Below are 21,522 nucleotides of genomic sequence, written 5' to 3'. Positions count from 1 at the left end.
TGGTGCAAATAATTAACTCCTAACTGCTGATAGAGCAGCACTGCCTCAGTTTTGCTCGCCTTTACCTTCAGGATGCTCTTCAGTTCCAGGGCATCCCGCTCTAGTTGTCTTCTTTTAGCCTCCTTTTCTGCCCGATCAGCGATGATGGTTTCCTCAAAGGTCTGGCACTGCAAGGTAGCACGGGGGCAGTTCAGCAGCCACATAAAAAACACATCCAGGGATGTCTCTGCTCCATGGCAGCCCAAGGGTAATGTGTAAGCCTGGACCTTCCTCCCCCACCTCCTTTATTTGATCTTTTCCTGAATCCAGATGGCAAATGTTGCTCATTACCACCACCACTCCTAAAGGCACTGAGAGCTGCTGCCAAAGTGAAACCGCTCATGGCCTGGGTATAATTAACCCCCTGATCCTGTGCTGTAAAATGGCTGGCTGATGGTGTCTCAGGCAACAGATGTCAGTAGGAAGGACCCGTGCTCCCCCAGGCTAGGCAGCAGATGATGAATGGAAACGCTTTGGACAGCGAGCTGACAGTATACAGAGTGAAAAATAAGCCCATGAGCAGGGAAATGTCTAACTCAAGCCCGGCATCTCAGGCCCAGTGACAATAAGGAATGATTACAAGTGAATTCCTTCTAGCACCCTTTTTACCAGACACTTCATTTTGCCCTGTGCTGCCTGCTCTGATGTGCCTGTGTGTCTGTGATCAAAGCCCAGCAGTTAACCAAGAAACGGGTGTGGGGTAGGAATGACTTTAACTGGAATCAGTCTCCTGATCACAGAGCACTGTGCAGCTGTGAACACGCATCTCCAGGAAGGGAAGGAACTGCTTTATTCAGGCTCAGCTTGTCATACCCATACATTGCTGGAAGAAGCAAGCTTGTTCAGACTAAGGCAGCAAACTACAGTGAGGCATACTGGTGGGATGGGGCAGTGCCTTTGCCCCTCACAAAGGCTGTCAATAGTTTTCTAATTACTTGCTGGCATCTGAGAATAGTTTAGGGAAAACATCATCATCCTTCCTTGATGTCACAAATGATGTCATGCCTTCCCAGGACCAGTGCTCATAACCCCATCCTACACCTCTAGATTACTGATTTTTTTTTCCCCGTGGTCCTCATTCCTTATCTGAATGACACTAGGAAAAAGCCAGGACGCGGTTTTGCATGGCTGAGCGCTGAGCTGCTGCTGCTGCCTTACCTCACTGGCAAATCTCTGCAGCATTTCCAAGTTGTTTGCCTTTGATTCTTTTAGGGCTTCAAGTTCTTTGTCTTTAGCGTCTGTGTCATTTTCATACTTGTCCACCCAGTATTCCAGCTTCTCTTCCACCTTCTGCATGGGGACAGAGAGGTGCTCAGCATGGTACAAAGAGCATACAGGGGGTACGCTTCCTGGGGGTCACCATGGAAGCCCCAGCACTGGCCTGGACGTTAGAAGAGGCTGGGTTGGCCTTGCAGAGGTGCATGAAGAATGGAGAAGCACTGGGAGTTAGTTTTGTGCACAATCCTGGTACAGTAAATGACAACCACAAGCCATTCTTTGTGTGTGCACATAGGAAGGGGAGTTTAGGAAACACAGTTTCACAGTGAGGAAGCTTTTATCCTCTGCATGACTCCCTAGCCGCTTTCTGAATTAAACTCCGTGCACCAGGAGTAAGGTCCCATGGGTCAGCAGGTCACGCTTTTTCAGGCTGTGAACTTGGCTTTGACTCACTCATTAATAGGAGGGCAGGTGTTTCTGAAACATCATGCCAGATGATTTCCTCCCATTCAGGAGTGACTTCTCCATAGCAACAGCCACGATTGCTTGCATGGAAAAATAATCTGAGGAAAAGCATCAATCTCATTACAACATCACAGCTGGACACACGAGGGAAATGGAGGGCATGGTCATCCTCTGCTCTGTGGGCCACCGTAAAGCCACCAGCTGCTGGCTGAGTACAGAGAGGCTTAGGGTGTACTTAGGAAGTCCTCTCACTCTGAAACATTGATCAGACTATGGTCCTGCGATAGGGAGCTCGCGTTTTAATTGCTTTGAAGATACAGCACTTTTTTGCAGTTGTATGTTAAAAATGTGATTCTCTTTTCTTAAATTTCACTCTGGCAGTGATGCTAGGTACCCTGCAGCAGTACAGGTTCTCTGCCAGTCATGTATGAGACATTTATGAGACATTTACCAACGTTATTTACTGTTATGAGCACTGCCATTGATGACAGAAAAACTCTGAACCTTTGGATCAGCAGCACAAGGACATTCATGGTTGTTAGCTGCTCAGATCGGGTACAATAATCATGAGTTAGCAATTACCCAACCCCAATTCTTCCTCAGATTAAGAAAAGACATAACTAGTGTAGCAGTTTCTGTCATTTCTTTCACCCTCTGCAACACTTGGGTGTGTGATCTGTTGCCCTAACTTAGTGCAAGAGCACTCTTCACTGCGTTGCTGGAATTCCCAGCTACTGCCAAAGGTCTACCCAAAATCTCTATTACCTGAATACAGCTATCTGAGGGAGGGAAAATCCCTAACAATGGGATAAGCAATCCCAATCGTATGAACTCTAATTTTAAGAAAATGTGTGCAAGCTAGCAAATCACAAATCAGGGAGAGCCAGCTTAATTCCGACTTGAAGGGAAGCAGTAATTCAAACAGCAACAATCGTGATGGAGCAATAACTGGTTTTCTTTGGACACTAATCAATGATGTAATATTTACTGGTTGATATTTTAGGTATTAACATAAAAAGGCAAACGTACCTTATAGTACTGCCTGAGGAAATTTTCAATCTCCATGTGGACTCGAATCTCCTCATCAGTTTTCCTCTTCAAGTCCTGAGATTGATGCAACAGAACACGTGAGCCGATGTTACTGCATATATGTGTGTACCTTTGCTGCCCAGAGCCCAGCTGGTGCACAAGCACGTGGGAGCTCTCTGTGCAGTCCACACGCATTTTTGCCTTTTTCCCAGTGCCAAAACTGACCGAGGCAGTAGTTCACCCTGTGGCTACCTAACAGCTCTACCAGCATAACATGCTGTGGGCAATGCTAGGAGTTTATGATGCTTAAATTGCTAAATAGCATTGTAACTATATGCAAGTGGAGCATGAACTTAAAATGAATAGGCAGAAAAATACTTAAAATAAATCCATTTGACTTGAAATCACTTTTAAAGGAACCAAATAAGTAAAGTCCTTAGCCTTGTTTGAGGTCTGATCCAGAAAGTTTTGCATCCCCATAATGGTTCTGCTGGCAGGCAACCTCCTGTCATCATCTAAGTCCTCTGATCATGCATTTCTCCAGGAAAGAGAGCCCCCAAGACAGCTACCTCTCTGTGCTGAGGCCAAACACTGGCCTTATTTTCTTTCTTTCTATCTTTCTTTTTTTCTTTCTTCCTTTCTTTTCTTTCTTTCTTGGGCTTTTTCAATAAAAAGCTCATCGTACATCCCTCCCCTACAGATCTGAAAAAATGCTGCTTGTGCAGCTCACCACACTTCACCTGCAATTCCAAGGGATGGGGATGTTTATCATTTTAGAGAAAAAAAAGATAATGTGGTGTAAAAATGGGGCACCAGACAAGCAGAGACATTGCCAGAGTCCTAGGGAGAAGATCTTTCTAGGACAAGTATTGTTCCCAGCATAGTGCTGAGTCCTTCTGTCCTACAGACAACCTGCTGAGCTGACTTTTTCCTCACAAGCTTCAGATACTTTTCAGTAAGGGCTGCGGGGAAGAGCTTACCTCAATTTCCTTGTTCAGTCCATTCTCTGCATTGCTGCACTTCTTCTGGGTTTGGTGGACCTGGAGGTCTGTGCTTTTTTTTATGTAGCGTTTCTTCATGTCTATTTTGGCTTTCATCTCTTGGAACTCATCTTTGAGGCAGACAATCATATTATCTCGGTTCTAGGGGGGGAGACAGAATAAGCAAAAAAGCAAGCCTGGAGACTGAAATCAGCTCTCTGTTTCTTAATCTCTCCACTCCCAGATAAATGCAAAAGAATCAAAGGCTGTAGGCTTCACACTTTCCCTGGCTGTTGACCCATTTTAAACTGTGCTTCAAATGGAAGTTTGATTTATAACCCATACAGAAGGCAATAAACCCATCAGTGAGGAGTGATAACCCCTGGAGTAGGCGGAGTGGTGAACAGAGTGGGACAAGAAACCAGGCCTTCTGGCCTTTGGTTCAGGAAGAGATTTGGACATGCTTATTATAAGCATGAAAATAGTCCAATAATTTCAACTGCTAAAGTTAGGCTTTGCTAACTACTTGGATTAGGCTGTCTCAGTGAGCGGGCATCTGTAACAAGAGGATAATACCTTGGCCCCACATATGCCCAAGTCTGATTTCCTAAAGTATGCTCTGTTCCTTGGATTTATTGCTGGTGTTTGGTTTGGTTTGGTTTGTTGGTGTTGTTTGTTGTTTTTTTTTTTCCTTGTTACACAGCAACTGTAAAAATACAGCACTATGAACAGGTGAAAATCTAATCTTGACTCGCTCGTATTTTTAAACAGTTCGTTCCTGAAATCTTATCAAGAAAATGCTGCCCACTTTGTTAATAAAAGCATACACCCAGGGTAAGTAAGGAGTGCCAAGGAAAAGCTGGCCATGAGCTCCCAGCCTCTCCCCACACCTTGTTTCACAGTGGAGCTGAGCTTTCCTGAGGGTGTTCTGTCTCCAGGACATTTACCCCCAAGCCAACGTGCCCCATTTGTCCAGCTTCTTGTGTGTGCTCAGGAAGCAAAGTGCGTTTGCTTGATTTGGGATTGTTAGCTTCTTTACTCCTTTTTAATGATTTTATTTGAATAACAGCAAAAATTTCATTAATCAAGGGTCGGAGCTTGGAAGAACCTCCTGTAAAATGAAAAACTCTAGACTGCATTGCGAGTTAAAAAGGTCATCAAAGTCTCCTGTGTAATTATGCAAGACCAACAGTAATGCCTCTGGGCTGGCTCCCAGTTGCTCCATTACAGCCTCTCTCTTTGCTCTCCTGCCATGCTGTGATAGGCTTGACATTCATCAGCCAAACCTTGCAGCTGAAGATGAAATACCGAAGTGTTGGCATTTAAAAGGTTTGAAGCCCACGTATCTTGTCTCTGAAGCACCCTTGCATTCCTTAGCTGTGCAAACATGGAAAAATGCCACAGGAAGAAGCTCAATAGCGCTGTGTTTAAAAGCCTTCGTGGCATGACTCATTTGGAAAGGTTTCCTTATAAGAAGAGTTTGGAACAGTTAAAAGGAAAATCCTTCCCTCTGCACCCCTTGTCGGACGTAGCTAGGAAGAGTAAAGTATATTTATAAGGCTCAGGACAATTAGGGCCTTGGCTGGTGCAGTTTTGTGGTTTTAAAAGTCATGCATTCAAAAATTTGTGAAGGTTTCCAAGATCAGATATTTTTTGTACAGCCGTATCATCATATGACTGCAGACAGCTACAGACACGACCTATTTATGCCCCATTAAGGTTTCTGGTAATGGCTTTTATTCTCCTTGATGTGAAATTTCGGTAGGCATTGGGAGTGGTTGTGTTCCTAGTCGGTAGACATGGGAGGTGGCTACACCACTTTATCCTGAGGTTGCCCTGCTGTGTTGTGGTGGAAGCATGTCTAAATCGAGGGGCTGGCAGACAGAGCGGGGAGATGCTAATGAAAAACACCAACGTTTTGTGGCGCTGAGGCTCGGCAAAACCAAGCGCTGCTGCAGTCAGGGTCTCGCTGCTATCTGCTAAGGATCTGGAAACAGGCCAGAAAAGAAGGGTTCAGCCTAGGTTACAAACTATTCAGAGAGGTGAACCAGAGCATGAACACCGCGTTATTTTCTTTTTTTTTTATTTCATATTTTGATAGAGGAAAAAGTGCTTTTGATTTCAGAGCCCCAGGCCTCGGCTGGGATGGGGGCCCGCCTGCTCTGTTTATTTTCTTTGCTGCATGGCATGTTTGTGGTTTGGATCTGGTGGTGTAAAACAGCTCTGTTAGAAGTGGGGAGTCTGGGGGCTTGGTTACACAACCCGAAGCAGACGGGAAGTGAAATGCAAAACCCTCGCTGGTGGTTTACAGTAATGCACTCACTTGGAGAGGGAAAGTCGGCTGCAGGCATGTGGGCAGCTCCTGCAGCCCCGCTGGTGGGCCTGGAGCTGCAGAGCCGGGGCATTTTTGGTGTTACATCGCGGGTTGTGACTGCTGCTGCCACCCACAACCCGTGGGCGCCATCTGTGGACCGTGCTCATCCCTGAAGTTCAGAGGCAGGCACTGGGAAAATGAGTTAACATTTATTCATTCTGGTTTATCCCAGCAAAGGGCTCTGCCAGGACACCGCGGGCTTTCACGGTTAATGCAGTAAACCTCTGGGCCGCTTATTTGGGATGACTTCAGCTTCGAATCTGCCAAACCAAAGATGCAAAATCATACGTCGTGCATCCAAAACTATCCCCAAACTGGCAGAGACCGAGATCAAAACCCAGGAAATACTTGTTAAGAACCAGTCTGCTCTGCTAGCAGGTAAACAAGCTTTTTTCTTCTCTGATCTCTCAGCTCACAGACATCAGCTCAGAGGCCTGTCTGCTGCTGTTATCCGGTGCCATAGGATTCTGCCCCACAGATGCTGTTTGGCAGCGAAAGCAACTGCACTCTAGCTGGAAAGGGTGTGCACGCTCATGTGTTTTCATTTACTTTGATTTATCTGCCTTGCAAGTGCCCCCTGCATCTCTCAGTTCTTCCACAGCAATTAGCATTTACACTCACTTGAAATACAGCTGGTTACAGAAATAACAGCCAGGAGCAAAGAGTCTGTGTGATTCCTACAGCCTCCGGGTAAGCTCCCTGCTGCCAGCAGCACACCCGGTGCCCACCACTTGGTGAGCATTTGGAGGGAACAGGGGAGGGGGTGCTGTGCTGCGTGGGGGCAGCTAGTGAGCCTGCAGAGTGCCCCGCTGCCTGCCTCCTTGCTTCCACGCCGAGTGTGGATGAGCCCAAGCCTTTCCACTGGCAGCTGCGATAGCTCAGCCTGCAAAGCCTGGAGATACGCTTAGATCTACACACCTGCTGCAGTCTGGACTCGCATCCCCTGAAACCACACATCTCTGTCCTAGCTGCCAGAACATCCCCGTGCTGCACACTCCCCATTGAGGAATGCTTCAGCTGAAAGGAGAGCAGGACTGGAGGGTCACCCATTCTCCTGGCGTAAGGACTTCTGCAGCCCTCCGCTAGCTCACCGCAATACCAGCAGGTGTTGTGCCAAGTCTGAGGGGCGGTTTGCTGGCAGAAGGACCAGACTTGTTGGCAGTGGCACCCTTGTCAAAGACCCTGTCCCCTCGGCACCAAGTTTGGATCTGCTGCACCAGCTCTGGCTCCTGCTGAGCGGCCTTGGGGGCTGTTCCAGCAGTGGGATGAAGTAGCCCAGGACCATCACAAACCTCGTGCCTTCCACTGCAGTCGGCCGGTACGTTTCTCCAGCATAAACACGCACCAGTTTAGGGGTATATGCATTTAAGATATTCCCCCTGAACACTTAATTGATGGATTTGTCTTCCTGGGGGAGGATAAAGAAAGAGCCATGACAGATTTTAATCACTGCTAAAAGCACTACTGAGTGGCACACTCATACTGCAGCTGGGTGTCTTATGAGAGCCACGAGAGAATAAAAATTAGGGACCTGTTTTCAGTGGCACCATGATGCAACATCTTGTTTTTCTGTCTAGTTATGTAGCCTGAAATATTACTGTTTGTTATAAAATTACACCATAACTTGCATACATGTATGGCATGAATTTACTAAAAAAAACCACAAAGGTCATAAAAATTCTCTGTGAGAATAGCAATGCAGGAATTTAAAAGTTTACATTTCCTAATTTTTTTGTTAAACTGTGTAAACTATATCATCTTATACACTATTAACCTGTTTCAAAATCTGTATGATGGCCATCACTTGTCCAGGAAATCTGAGAAAGTGAGTATTTTTCTGCAAGCTAGGAAATGAACACTGTAGCAGCAAACAGAACTGCAGCCAAACTACAGGTATCGGTGGTGTTCCTTTATGGAGGAACATCATAATAAAGCAGTCTGGAATAAAAACAGACTGATCGTCTCGGCTCCTTTTGAGACACCAGTGTTTTCCAAAAGGAAAGAAAACAAAATGTGAGAACATTTAGCATTTGACTTGTGTTCTATTAGAAAGAAAAATGAGCAGAGCAGGCTAATACAGCCTTAATTAGCATCTCATTAAGAACTAGCAAGACTGAAAATACAAACACGCAAGCAACATGTGTGAATCAATGACCGTGTTTTTCTGGTTCCATGATTAGATTTGCTTGCTTTTGTTTTCTCATCCACTGGACTGGAGACAGCCACGCAGGCTTTTGTCTACAGGTCTGTGTATTATTATTGTTCAAAGTGCTCCAAAATCAGCAAGCTGTATTTTTGCTTCTAATTAGTTGGCAAGGTGACAAATCATGCAAGTGTCTGTAAAACTGCCGCTGGGAAAATCCCATATGAAGCAAAAAGAAATTATTCTCCCTCGGGAGACAGAGTGAGACACCATTATGTTTGGCACAGGAGGAAAGCAGTACTTGAAAGTAGTCTTGTCTTTGATTTGTTATCAAAGCTGAAACTATAAGGAAACCCAGAAAAGGATTTTTAGGCTGGAAACATAAAAACAAAATCCCAAATGAGTGCAGGTCCCATTTGATGAGGCAAAATGCAAGAACCCAATTAGCATAAGGTATTAAAAGAACACAGAGGAGGTCACCTTCTCAGCATGGGAGCTACACACCTTCCTATGAGTGCAAGGAGAGGTACAAGGCAGGACACAGAAATGCCAAGCCTGACTGCGCACTACACAGAACGCAAACTACATCATCATATTTGTGAGCTTGGGGAGTGGGAGAAAAGGAGCTTCCCAGGAGCCATCAGAAGCTGGGTGAGACAGGACATTGCGCAGAAACAAACGGACAAAATGTGGTGTTGTGAGCCTAACAAACCATTCAGCTTATTTCATTTAAGTGCCACGCAGATGTCAAGGGATTTGGGGTTGTCCCATAGGGCCTAGAAATAAGCTCCCACCCCGCTTCCAGTGGGAGTAAGTATATATTGAAGTACACAGCTTCCCTTTTCAGTCCTGGGTCTGACCTTTACATCTTTTAGATGTTCGGTTCAATTCTGTAAGGAAAAAAAAAAAAACAAAAAAAACAACCCTTCATTCGTCATTTCTTCTTCACTTTCCACAACTACTCTTCCTTCTTTCTTTTTCCTAACTTGCTAACTTTCCATTTCCTTCAATGCCTTCTCTTCTTCCTCCTCTCTGTTATGCCCACATTTTTTTTCTAGTGTTCTTTTCATCTTGCTACACTTCCCAGTGTACCTTATGCATTTCCAGGATCTCTTCTAGTAGACTTCCCCTTGGTGTGATGCCCACTGTTAAGTAACCTCACCTGAAGTTCCATTTCAGTTTCTTTCTTGACATCTTGCAGCTGTTTCTGGAGTGACTTTATCTCCTTCTTTCCTTCCTCTTCCCTGAAGGAAAATGGGAAAATACAATCACTTGAACACATCAAGAAAGACAGGAGTTTTATACCTAGATAGGGAATTTCCTATCTCCTGATACATCGGTGCACCTAGCTGAACACTGCCCCACTTAACCTGCTCTTCAGTGAGTTTGTAACAGCTGAACTAAAACAAACATACACAAAAGCTTGCCCTGCTTCTTCAGAACAGCAGATAAGCCACTTTCTGTGGCTGGGTAGCAGAAAAGGCATTCATCTCTTCACTCCGAGTCTTGAGGAGGCAGCACATCTGCAAGTCAGAAGTAGAGGCTCCTCACCAAAGCTAGTGACTTGGTAAGTAAATCCTTAAAGAAAAGATGCGTAGACTGAGCAAGGAGGATGGGAATGAGAGGTAGAATGAACCAAAATCCTGGGGAACCAGATCAAAACCTACAGAGGTATGTACCTGTTTAAAACAAAATGGATGCAGTAATATTCTAGGTTTCATGACTATCTTATTTCACCCTGAGTGCTTTTCTAAGCTTTTATGCCTATCATTTGATCTAAAGCCAGTAACAAGAATTGCTGCCTGAGGCTTTGTACCCTCTCCCAACCTTACAGTCAAACACGCATTTCATTTTCAGAGTCCTTAGCTGGGTGACTGTGATAAACTGCAGCTCCTGATTAGGAGTTCCAGCCTTGCTGCAGACTGCTTTCAGACCGGTATATTGATACAAAACCAGGGAGGTTATAGTATATTGAAATACAGATCAAGTTCATTCCATGAAAAGAATGTACAGTAGATCAGGTAACGCAGTGATTAGATATGGTTGATAGACTGGAATAAAATGATTATGTCCTTTCCTGTGATGATTTGTCTGCCCCTTTCCACTTTCTAGTATTGAATAGTGATTCCACAAGCAATTGCTGCTTTCAGTTTTGATTTCTGTCCCTTCCATGGATAAACAATAAATCCCTTGGTTTTAGACAGTGGAAGAGGTGGGTTTTGAAAGACAATTGCCTCTGCTGCCATCTGTGCTAGCCCCTTGCTGTCAGTGGGGAAAAGGGAGCACATTAGCATATGGGTCAAAGCAGATCCTCCTGGGCATCATCTAACCTAAAGGCTGTATGTTGCTGACCCTGGCTTGAGCAGATTATTTGCATCTCTGGCTTCCTCTGGGGACAAGGAGTTAAAGAGCAGGGAACTCCTACATCACATTATGTTTTCATTGATTACGGAGCAGCATTTGCATTAATGCAGACACTGGTGTCCACTGTGGTCCAAGCTCAGGCAATTCCCCAGTCTGATTAATATCAGTACCGTCAGTTATTTCTCTCTCAACGGGAAAGAAGTGCCATTTGTAAAGCAGTCAGGATAATTTAAGCTGAAAAAGTGGCATCCTTTCCATATCTTGGTTTAGGGCTTTTGTTTGTTTGTTTTTGTTTACTTCCCTTTTATAGCATTTACTAAGGGGGAATGGGCTTTGGCTCTGAGCAGTTAAGCAGAAAAATACTGAAGTCAACTCTGACCTGATGAGGATGTCATGAAACTTGCTCTTCTTTGCATTCTCTCTCCCATTAGCTTCTATTAGGCTGTTGAATGTTCCTGATTCCTGCATCTCTTTCATAGTTGCAGTAATTACATCACTTGCATACTGCCTGCCAGGAAGAAAATGTATACAAGAGTAATTTATAAGTGAGAGAGTGGGAACCCTGTGTTTTTACTTTGGAAAGGGACTGAGAACTTTAAAGCCCTGAGCATCCCCCACAGCCATTGTATCTGTGCTTCACTCACCTGTCAGCCTGAATTTTTCTGAGAGTATCTGCAGGCAGAGCACTGTGTTTCATGGCCTTGTTGGAAAGATGATGGGCTCTTTTCAGATCCTCAGAATTCCTCAGCTGCTGCTTGTGTTCAGTGCTTTTCAGAGGCTTGGAGGTAACTGTTTCCCCACCCCCTTGCCTTGCAGACGTAAGCTCTTGATGGTCAGTGTCCAGCTCCTTCTTCTTGTCTCTGATTTCTTGCATTTCCTGGCTCTCAATCTAAAAGGGAGTACAAGAGACCTGCTTGCACTTTGGGTAGTAGAAATAAACCCTCTGCAAATTTATGTGAGAGGAACAAAAATTAATAATACACGGGAATGCAGATATACTAAGTAGACATTTGTCTGAGATGTTTTTAAAGACCTCCAGCAATGGAGACTGCACAGTCTCCAGTCAGCATGTCACAACTGTCTTTACTGTAAGGAAGATTTTTCTGAAAGTCCTTGTCTGCAGTTGAACCTCTGACTTCTTGTCCTAGTCTCTGCAGATACAGAGAAAAAAATATTCCTTCCTTCTTTGCAGCAGCTTTTATGTATGGGAAGCTTGTTAGTCTGCTTCCCCTCAGCCTTCTTTCCATCTTAACCATTTCCCCTTTCCTGTCTCCAGGATCTTTGCCTACAATGTTTTTGTTAGAACAAGAGCTGAGGTACATGGAAATAAACGATAGACATCAGCTATTACTTGTGAGAGTGACAGCAGAAGAAGTATAACGTGAATTCAAAGAGGAAATTCAAAATACTAACATCAGTCTTCTATGGGAAGGTATCTTGCAGCCATGTACAATTTTACAAGCAAAAAAAGCCCTGAAAAAGCAAAAGTACGCTATAAAATCATCTGAGGCCTTGCTTCTAGGAATTTTTCTGCTTAATGTACTATGGTAAGAATGCAGGTGTATACACTGGGGCATTAAAAATTTTCTTGCTCACCTCCAGACATCTCAGGGGTTTGCATGCCATCTTAGCCTGTGGCTAAGCACCACAGTTTACAGCAGTACCACTGAAGCCAAATAATGCAGTCACTTCCAGCCCCATCCTAGTCCAGAGCTGCCTACTGTCCACTCTGGCTGCTTGGTGAAATGGAAAAGAGAACTCACTGAGCTGAAACATTTTCCAGCAAAAAAGGGAAAAAAGAATATTTTTAGCAGCACCAGTTCTCAGTCCAGATCACGTCACAGCCACAAAAACGCTTGTGCCAACACAGCACCAAGGGCAGAGTGAAAACAAGCGGTCAGAGCAGCCGTGGTGCACGCCAGCAGTAATTCCAAGCAGCTCCTGGTCCAGCAAGGCTCCGATAACATTCTGTGATCCTGCTGCAGTCAGTGGGGGCAGTGCAAAGAGCTGCTTCGTCCTGAATATGCCTACATCTCATGAGGGGATGAACCAGCCTCTGGAAGTGCCTGACTCGCCACTGACTACAGAAGGAGTCTAGCTGGCTACATGCTTAATTTTTGGACAGTTAAATTTGCATTAAATTAATACCATGCAAAGTATATACAGAGCAACGAAAATTACACAGTTAATTAGGAAAAAAAAAAGGTTTAAAATAGTTCTCGGTGAAGGCTGTATTTCAGAAATAGCTATATTAGGCAAACAAACTTTTAATATGATGTAGATTTTATGAATGCTCTGATAGATGCTTATAATGTCTGGGAAAGTTCAAGACAGGCTATAACTGGGTTCCCTGTAAACAATAGGGAGTTAAGCACTGATAATTACCAAATAACTACGGAAGAGCAAGGAGTTTGTAAACTGCATGTGGTGCCATCAGTGTACTCTCCCACCTGTTCATCTTTTGCTAGTCTTTTGCTCCAAAGTCAGCAAATAGAAAGGCTGCCTTCTGGGGTATGCACTACATAAAGCAATTCACAAAGTTCCTGACGTAGGAAATCAGTGAGGTGCTGACCAACACCGTGACTAACCCTCTCAAAAATGTCATCAACTGAAATTTAGACTGTCAATCTACGAAACGTCAATCTGTGGAAATGTCACTGATCTGTTGGACTGACAGAGCTCCAGCAGCACGCGAGGTGCTTTGCAAATACAGGTCTTCTACAAATACAGTGATAACAGACAAATGGAAACTGAGAACAGGGAGAAATAGTGAATTAAAGAGTACTAGATTAAGCAAGTAGCTTCCCTTAGGTCATCGTCTTGTTTCCAAATTGTTTCCTCCTCGATTTGTTTTGGAATCTTTAGCAATACAACTGAGGTCTACAATCTATGGGAAAATTGTGTTTTAAGAAATTGGTAAAAATGAGCCTCTGTGCTTGGAGGGAAAAACTAAGGCATTTCCGCTATAATTTAAATGTACCTTAAGGATGTCTATGAACCTCAATTTGTTTGGCTGAAGGAGAACAACTCCTGCCATCCTTGAGATATGCTCTGCCTGTGTGTTCCTGCTGCTGGCACATCAGAGGTTTCACACCCAGATCTGTGAGGGAGAAGCATCCTCTGGAAACAGGCGAGACTGGCTCACCGTACTCTTGTAAGGGGAGGAGTGCCCTCTATTGCACAGTCTAAGCACTGTTCATGCCCTGAAATTCACTGTAACAGCAGCTTCTGCTGCTTTATGATGAAATTTTTGAAAAGAAGGTAGTATGGAAAGGAAACGTATAAAACTAAATATTGATTTACCTTTCTCTTGCATCCTTAACTGGTCCATCAGACAGTGAATGCCATTAGATCTGTAAACTTAGATACCAGTTTTTATTTCCATCCAGCTCACACATTTTTTTTCTTATTTCCTCTTTAAAAAGTTTCAAACTTGCTTAACTCGAGAACAGCCTGCTATATCACTTAAAATATGAGAACAGAACTTGGAGCCACTTACCCCTCAGGACAGTCCCATCTTATTTCTTATGTCTGTCACACACTCTATCAGCTACCAGATGTATCAAAACACTTTCCTCCCCTGCAACAAACCTCTGCCTGAGCATTACGGCTTCTTTTCCTTCTTCACGCCTCTGCCCAGACCCACTTAACTATGATGCCTATTAGAAATCAACTAATTAATAATGGTCATTAAGAATGGGTAGTTACTAGTACATTTTGAAGTGGAATCTTTCTTAATTCATTGTCTGAGAGGACTAGAGGAGCAGTAGTATGCACTTAGAGTAACAGAATTACTCTTGTTTGGGGTACTTTCAAAGTTCCTATTCTTCTGTATTTTTAAAATGGCTGTATATCTAAGCCCCTAGATACGTTTTACTTCTTGTTCACTAATCCTTTGCTTGTCATCTAACCACTGAGATGTTAGAACTATAAGCCCAGGAGCCTCATCTTGGATCAGGGGCGTTCTTTGTACAGTCTTGACAAAGTCTCCTCAGTGATGCTGCAGCATAAATATTAAAACGTCGTATGTGCGTTTTTATTGTTTCTTCACCGAAGGGTCATGGAGCACTTTGCAGAAAAAATAACTGAGCTGATTTTTAAACAGTACTGATAGAAGACATAAACGACAAGGAGAAAAATTAGAGGTACTTTTTAAAGAGAGAGGACAAGAGGCACGTACACAGTTGATGTCTGTCTTGCCCTCGTATGAAACCGGCATGATATATCCAAGGATTAAGAGCTGATCAATGCAATTCTCCAGCACAGCAGTAAACAGCAGAGCTTCCAGCCGAGTGAATTTTTCCATTTCTTTAGTCTCTGTGTTCTTGCTAAAAGAGGAACAAAGACAAGAGATGCCGATGAGAATTACCCTACAGTGTTAGTAAGGGTAGTATAAACTAAGGTAGACCTGAAATAGCCTTATTTGCAGCCTTTTATACACTTCCCTAGCTTTGTTTATAGTCTTTCAAACACTGTTTATAAGAGGAGCTGTGCTCTGCTAATGGCTGCATTCAAGGAATGTTTAGCTTTCACAGAACAAAGTAGGTCCTGGTCCCTCCTACAGCAGCTCTGGGTAGACAAGATGAGAAGGGAATGAACATGGATGGCACAAATTGGGTGAGGTGGCCGCACCGCTCAGTTTGAGGGGGAGAAGTGCTTCATGCTGGACTTTGTACTTTGGGCAACAACCGAATGAAGGTGCCTTTGTCAAAGGAAAAAAATCCACACCTCTTATAAAATCTCAGTTGGTGAACCTTCCTGCTCTCATCGCTCTTCATTATTCCTGTGTAGCCTTATCATTTTTATGATCCCAAACTCCTCAGGAGGAATCGTTACCGCCTCAAGACTTTGAAAGTCAAACCAGAATCAATATCTGGGCTAAGCAAACAATCTTTAATATTCTGTGTTCGATTTTGTTTGTTTTATTTTAATTGCTTTTCAAATGTGAAACAGATCTGCAGCCCTTCTGCATTCACAATATTCCATCTGCAAGCAAGGCAGATGGAATATTGTGAAAGTGCATCTAGAGAGCATGGTGGAAATTCACTATTAAACCAAGCGGGATCGGTTCATTTAGAAAAATGCACAAGAAAACATCTGCATACAAAACAGAGAAATTCTCCGAGGCTTTTAATGAGTTTTGGTAAGCCATTAGACGATCCCTCCAAACCCTATGCTCCTAAAACAGGTATTTCTGGTAGAGCACCTAGCACAGTGGGAGCCTGAGATGGCTGAGAGCCTGCATGTCATTGCAATGGAAGCATCAACATCTACCAACGACATTTTCATTTGGCTGCCGTACCTACGGCTGGGTTGGTGCCATCTGTAAAACCCTTGCATAAACACATTCCAGGTCTGCAGAATATTACAGCCCAATCTGTAAGCAAACCATGGAAATGCATGAGGCAATGCCTGCTAACCTGACTAACGGGATAAAACGTCTATATTCTATTAAAAATCAAAAAGGTTTAGATGCAGGCATGCCCTGGATCACTGGGAATCGGTGATTTTTCATAAGCAACTTTACAAGTGTTTAAACAATAGGCATATTTACTACAAGATCTCAGAAACTGTTACCATTTGTCTTCCTATCTCTTCATTGTTTCTGTTGAAGAATAAATAGTAATTTACAACTACAGCATGAATGAATTTCACTTGAGTGGAATATATGGTCACTTTTTAGTTAAGGTCTATTAGATGTCTATTAGTACCATAACAGAACAAAATAAAAGTGTAGATTTTATGTATTTGTTTCCAGCTAACAAGCACTGATAAAATGTTTTTTTTTTAATTTCTCATACATTTCTATCTTTTTAAGAAATCTTTTATCTATATTTTGAGGTTAAATAACATGCGAGTAATCTACTTCATGTGGAGTCTTAATGCTAAACATATGGAGAAAAAAGCGTTGTTGTGAGAGAGCTTTCACAGGTGATTATGACAGCATTCTTCAAAGTAGAAATAACGCTTGCAGCTCTCACAGGAAAAAGTGACTTATCTGGAAATAAAGGAGGATGCAATGCTTTTCCCCTGTTGCACGAACAACTTCTGTCCAGCAGAGAATTAAGTCAAAATATTAATGTGTGTTAAGAAAACTCACAGCAGGAATGTTTCTCTAAAGCTTGCTGGTTTGTTCCTCCTATACAGCTCCTCTTATAGCTGCTCTAACAGCCACATACTCAGCAGATGCATGTGCCAAACCAGTAAGCTCTGCCTGGGCTTATGTTCACTTGGAAGTGAGAAGGAAACCACTGTCTGGGGCATTTAGAAATGCTACAAGCAGTGAGGTGCTCTCACTGGATTTTAGCATTAACGCAGTGCCCGCAGACCATCCTGATATTGACCTTAATCACCGTGCTTTGCTGAACTCCTTCACTAAGCTCTATTAATAAAAAAAAGAGGTATGTGAGCTTCCCCCAAGAGCTCAGGCTGACATTCTTTCTCTGCTGATCTGAAGGGAAAGAAAAACATATCAAGAAATAATTTTTAAAACAACTGTATGAAAGGTCTGGCCTACTGTCCCTTTGGGGATTGCAGCTCCCTCTGCTGTGTGAGATTCGTGGATGCACATTTCTCCCATCCTGCTGCCTGACAAGCTAAAATGGCTTCAAAGGCAGCTTTTTTTTTTTTTTTTTTTTTTTTTTTTGCAGCATTTCTTTTAGTTATTTAAGAATATACCAACAAATTCCAACGAGGAAGCTGAGAATGGCACATCTCTGTCAGCTCGGTTTTGCAAATGTGTTGGCAAAAAGAGATTCTGAATCTCCACAGTGGCAGCAGCTGGGCCATAAATCAGGAATATCCGAGCTTTTACCAAAGAACATCTCTTAGGCAAGCAAAATAGTTGTGACCTTACCAAACTGCCTGCCACTACAAATGTTAGGACAAAAGTTGCTCATTTGAAGCAAATTGGAAAAGAAACCTTGGAAAATTTAAATAGTCTTGGTTTTGGCTAGGAGATGCAAAGCAGGTTTCATTCTGACTGCAGAGAAACGCTTTCAGCTCCTGCTCTCTGAGGCTGTACTGATAAGAACTGAGAACTAACAGGAGCATTTACTGGCTGTGACAGCTCTGCTGCTGGAAAACAGAGTTTTGGCAGGGGCCGTGCCCACTCTCCGACCAGAGGAGTTCACTTTTGATACTCCTCACTGGGTACGTGACTGAACTTTGCTTTATTTCTTCCTTAAAGAAGCAGCTAACAGAACAATTCAGAGAATTCATAATACTCCACCCCTCCTCTACTCCGATCACTTTCTCTCTCTAAGAAAACCCCCCGTTTACACACGCCTATATGTATATAACCCCCGCCCGGCCCCGGCCCAGGCCCGGCGCTCACCGGGTCCCGCGGCCCCGTCTCCATGGCAACCGCCCGGCTCCGGGGGCCTTGCGGGGCTGTCCGCGGGAGTGCCTGCACGGCGGGGATGGCGACGCCCCTCCGCTAATCCCCCCCCCATAAAATAAAGGGGACGCCAAGCCGGACACGCGGAGAGCTGGGGCCGATGTCCGCGCGCTGTTGGGGCCGCTTCTATTTCTTTTTTTCCACTCAGGCGCTATTGGGGCCGCTCGCCGCCGGGGGCCTTCGCGGCGCGTATCCCGGCAGGCAGCGCGCGGGGTTCTCCCTTTCGCCGCCATCTTGGTGCGCAGCCATAGGGGTGAGGCGGGATGCGGCGCCGCCGGGACGGGGATGGGAGGGGCTGCCCCCGCCGTGGGGCTACCGGCGGGCGCGGGGCACCCGGGGCGTTCTGTCTGGCGCCGTGCGGGAGAAGGAGCGGGCGGGATGGCGCCGATGCGCGGCGGATGGTGCCGGCCGCCGCCTGAGGCCTGGAGCGGCCGGTGCCGGGAGGCGGCAGAGGGGTTCCCCCGCCGTGAGGCAGGGGCCGGCCTCGGGAGGCTGCGGCGGGCCCCGCTCGCTCGGCGGGGCAGAGGTGGCGGCCGGGGGAGGCTGACGGCGTGTGTGTGTCGTTCTAGGCCTGCCGGGACCAGGGCTGCAGGAGGACACCATGAGCGGGAGGTGAGTGAGCCGCTCCGAGCTGCGGTTACGGCGTGATTTTGGCGGGTTTTATTAAAAACGGGTTGTTTGTGAGTGCTTGGCTAAAGCTGTGGGCAGTGAGCCGTGTTCTGTGCCTGCTCTGATTTTCCAGGACAGCTTCTCTACCCAGTACACCTGCTGGATAGCCTGGGTCTCTGTCAAACGACTATAACTGGGTTTGCGTGTTTTGAAATCCTTGCCTTGAACTGGTTGTAGTTGTTCGTGTTGTCCCACAGCTGTCAATAGACTGTTGACTATTAATAATGGTTTTGTTGGAGTAGTCCCAGTCTTGATCATACTGTTTCATTGATTAATGGAGGTACTGTGCCACTGATCTATTTTTTTATAGATAGAGGGAGGATTGTGTTCACAAATAGTGGAGGGATTAAAACGGAATCGCAGTGTTTTGTTTTAATATTTATCTGGAGTTTGCTTTGTATGGAAGGCAGAACTGGGTAATGTTTTGTGGAACAAGCCGTGCCATTGCTTTAAGTGTGTAGCACGAGCAGGTCTTCGTCATGGAGAATTGTTCAGCTTGTGTCAGTCTTCCAGCACACAGGCACTGAATTCTAAGGCTCTATTTTTGCCTGTCCACATAAACTGCAGTTTGAGGCTGCAAATAAATTGCTGCCAATGCTTTCTGCTGCAGCAGCTCATGCTTAACTGCAGCACAAGAAACTCAGCGTATGTGATACACATACATACACCTATTGTCCGAGTTACTTAGCTGTTCTCTACTCCGTGAATGTAAAGATTTGCAGTGATTTGTAGAACTAAGTGTTTTTTTCCTCAGCTAAATTTCTGTTGGTGTGAAAATAGTTTCTTCTGAATCAACGTATTGTTTTGTTTTACCTTCAATATTTTGAACTGAGTTAATTTGTACATTTTCAATGTCTTTAGGTTGTGGTCCAAGGCCATTTTTGCTGGCTACAAACGTGGCCTCCGAAACCAGCGGGAGCACACCGCCCTTCTGAAAATTGAAGGTGTCTATGCTCGCCAGGAGACAGAGTTCTACTTGGGCAAGAGGTGTGCCTATGTATACAAAGCGAAAAAGTAAGTCACTTACTGCTGTTACACTAAATTAGGCAATTTCTGTATCAGGTTTTGCAAATGCTGGGGTGTGAGCAGTCTACTTAGATATCTTTAGATAGAACAAAAAAAGAAAGAGCTCAACTTGCAGTGTCCATACAGCATTGTGTAGAGCAGTTTCTTTGGTTGGTCTTAGGTTTGAAGTCCTTTGTTATTTTTTAATTAGTTGACCTATGTGTCCATCATTCCGATCATGAAATTAATGTATAATAATCATTCACTGTTATAAATGATGCATTAAAGAGCAAATGGGAAGAAGAGCAACCTTTGCTTCGGTCTGGCAAAAACTGAAGGCAGATTGATAGAGTAAATTGAGGTGTGATGAACTTGTGTTGAACGCTGTTATTGGGATATTTAATGGCAGAATATTTTGTGAAGGCTGGAGGAGTTTATCCTGGCTTTTGCGTGTCCATGTCAGAGCACTTATGCTGTGCTAGTGTTGGTGGAAGTCTTTAGAGTGGTCGCTTACTGCCTTCCCTTTGTTTTTCCTTTGAGCATAGTTGCTGAGATACAGGAGTTTAGCATTGTCTTGAATAAAATTGATCAGGCTGTTCGTGTGACCACCGTCATTTTGAAGATGGCATGTGGCTTTTCTTCTAAGGTGGCTGTGGCCTGTCCCAGTGCCTTAGGCTCATGCCTGTGGTGTTTCTGGAGAAATCTTAGAATAAGATGTGTCTTCTTCAGAATAGAAATTGAGGAGTTCTCAGTTGGATCTTAAAGTTAGTGTTTTCCATATTAACCTTTATGGTTTGTTAATAGTTCTTTGGAGCTTGTGACAAACTAGTAGCTGCAGCGCTTGACCCATTTGGAAGGCACGGTGCAATTTGTGTGCTCAGAGGCTTTTCTGTTTCCTCAGCAACACCGTAACCCCTGGTGGCAAGCCCAACAGGACACGAGTGATCTGGGGGAAGGTAACCCGTGCCCATGGGAACAGCGGCATGGTTCGTGCCAAGTTCCGTTCCAACCTCCCTGCCAAGGCCATTGGACACAGAATCCGAGTGGTGAGTAGTTCTACTTTAGCAACGAGGCATTCATTGGCAGCTTTCGGGGTGCATTTTAATCCCCCAGAGTATGAGGGAAAGCTTGAACTCTCATTTTGTTCTGTTGCTGTTGTGTATTCCTTGCGAAGCTAGGAGAGGTTTATTGCTGGCTGCTTGTGCTGAGAGGATTTGTTGTGCTGTGAAGGGTTTTGTATGCTTGTTCAGGTTGCCTGGAAAGGCTCTTAAAGTTCCTGGACTCTTCTTCAGCTCCCTTGCAAAGTTATTTTGATTTCTTTTCCTTGCATCTTGCATATGTACTTTTTGCACTCTTCTGCCCCAGTTCCTACCCACTGGCAAGGGAACTGTGGCATCATTTTTTTTTCTCCTACCTCCCAAATGTTTTTAACTAAGGGGCCATTATCTTCCTAGTGATTTTGTCCAAAGAAGCATCGTGGGGGTGTTGATTCTTTCTCCTGTGCCTTAGAAAAGGCACAGTAGGAGCTGCATGGTTAAATCCTGAAACCAGACACATGAAGCCTCTTCCACTCAGCGAGCAGGAGGGCTGACAGCTGTGGGGGGAGCCTGGGCACTAGCAAAGTGCTACTTCAGTCACTGAACTACCTGTTACGTTTTCTTACTCTTCTACCTCTTGTGTAAATGGGGGAGTTGCTTTTATAGCAGTTGAAGAGAAGCTTGTTTAAAATCATTGCCATAACAAGGTGTCTAACGTGATTCTATTCTTGTATTTTACAGATGCTGTATCCCTCTAGGATCTAAATTTTTATTGGAAATAAAATGCAGAGTCTGTTTCA

At 44.4% G+C, this 21,522-nt stretch overlaps 2 protein-coding genes and 1 long non-coding RNA gene across 7 annotated transcripts in view; 2 read left to right on the top strand and 1 right to left on the bottom strand.

Moving 5' to 3' along the window:
* Window positions 1-18,244, bottom strand: part of DRC9 (dynein regulatory complex subunit 9) — a gene marked incomplete at its 5' end in the record, with an annotated part of 21,804 nt that extends 3,560 nt beyond the window's left edge. For 2 of the 3 annotated variants that reach the window (XM_080604469.1, XM_080604470.1), the window contains 9 exons: window positions 66-167; window positions 1,198-1,329; window positions 2,752-2,826; window positions 3,732-3,893; window positions 9,411-9,492; window positions 10,992-11,120; window positions 11,257-11,501; window positions 14,793-14,940; window positions 17,949-18,244. In XM_080604469.1, the coding sequence (XP_080460595.1) occupies window positions 66-167; window positions 1,198-1,329; window positions 2,752-2,826; window positions 3,732-3,893; window positions 9,411-9,492; window positions 10,992-11,120; window positions 11,257-11,501; window positions 14,793-14,940; window positions 17,949-18,244 (1,371 nt within the window). The remainder of the gene's footprint in view (window positions 1-65; window positions 168-1,197; window positions 1,330-2,751; window positions 2,827-3,731; window positions 3,894-9,410; window positions 9,493-10,991; window positions 11,121-11,256; window positions 11,502-14,792; window positions 14,941-17,948) is intronic. The other variant, XM_080604471.1, reaches the window with a different exon arrangement.
* On the top strand, window positions 6,372-8,700 carry LOC308199813. Its single transcript, XR_013954972.1, has 2 exons — window positions 6,372-6,839; window positions 6,974-8,700. It is a non-coding gene; the product is annotated as an uncharacterized lncRNA (long non-coding RNA).
* RPL35A (ribosomal protein L35a) lies at window positions 18,133-21,522 on the top strand. 3 transcript variants are annotated; one of them, XM_080604477.1, is made up of 5 exons: window positions 18,133-18,264; window positions 18,581-18,623; window positions 19,542-19,694; window positions 20,587-20,731; window positions 21,464-21,522. In XM_080604477.1, exons 2-5 carry the CDS (start codon window positions 18,613-18,615, stop codon window positions 21,485-21,487), a joined length of 333 nt encoding a protein of 110 aa, XP_080460603.1. In that variant the 5' UTR covers window positions 18,133-18,264; window positions 18,581-18,612; the 3' UTR covers window positions 21,488-21,522. The 3 variants fall into 3 exon arrangements, with proteins under 3 accessions (XP_080460603.1, XP_080460604.1, XP_080460605.1); XM_080604478.1 differs by having other exon boundaries at window positions 18,212-18,248; XM_080604479.1 differs by having other exon boundaries at window positions 18,260-18,340.

This window comes from Anser brachyrhynchus (genome assembly GCF_964034855.1).
Source record: "Anser brachyrhynchus genome assembly, chromosome: 9".
Taxonomy (NCBI): Eukaryota; Metazoa; Chordata; class Aves; order Anseriformes; family Anatidae; genus Anser; species Anser brachyrhynchus.
Note: the sequence above shows the minus strand (reverse complement) of the source record. Positions and strands in the feature narration are given on the sequence as shown.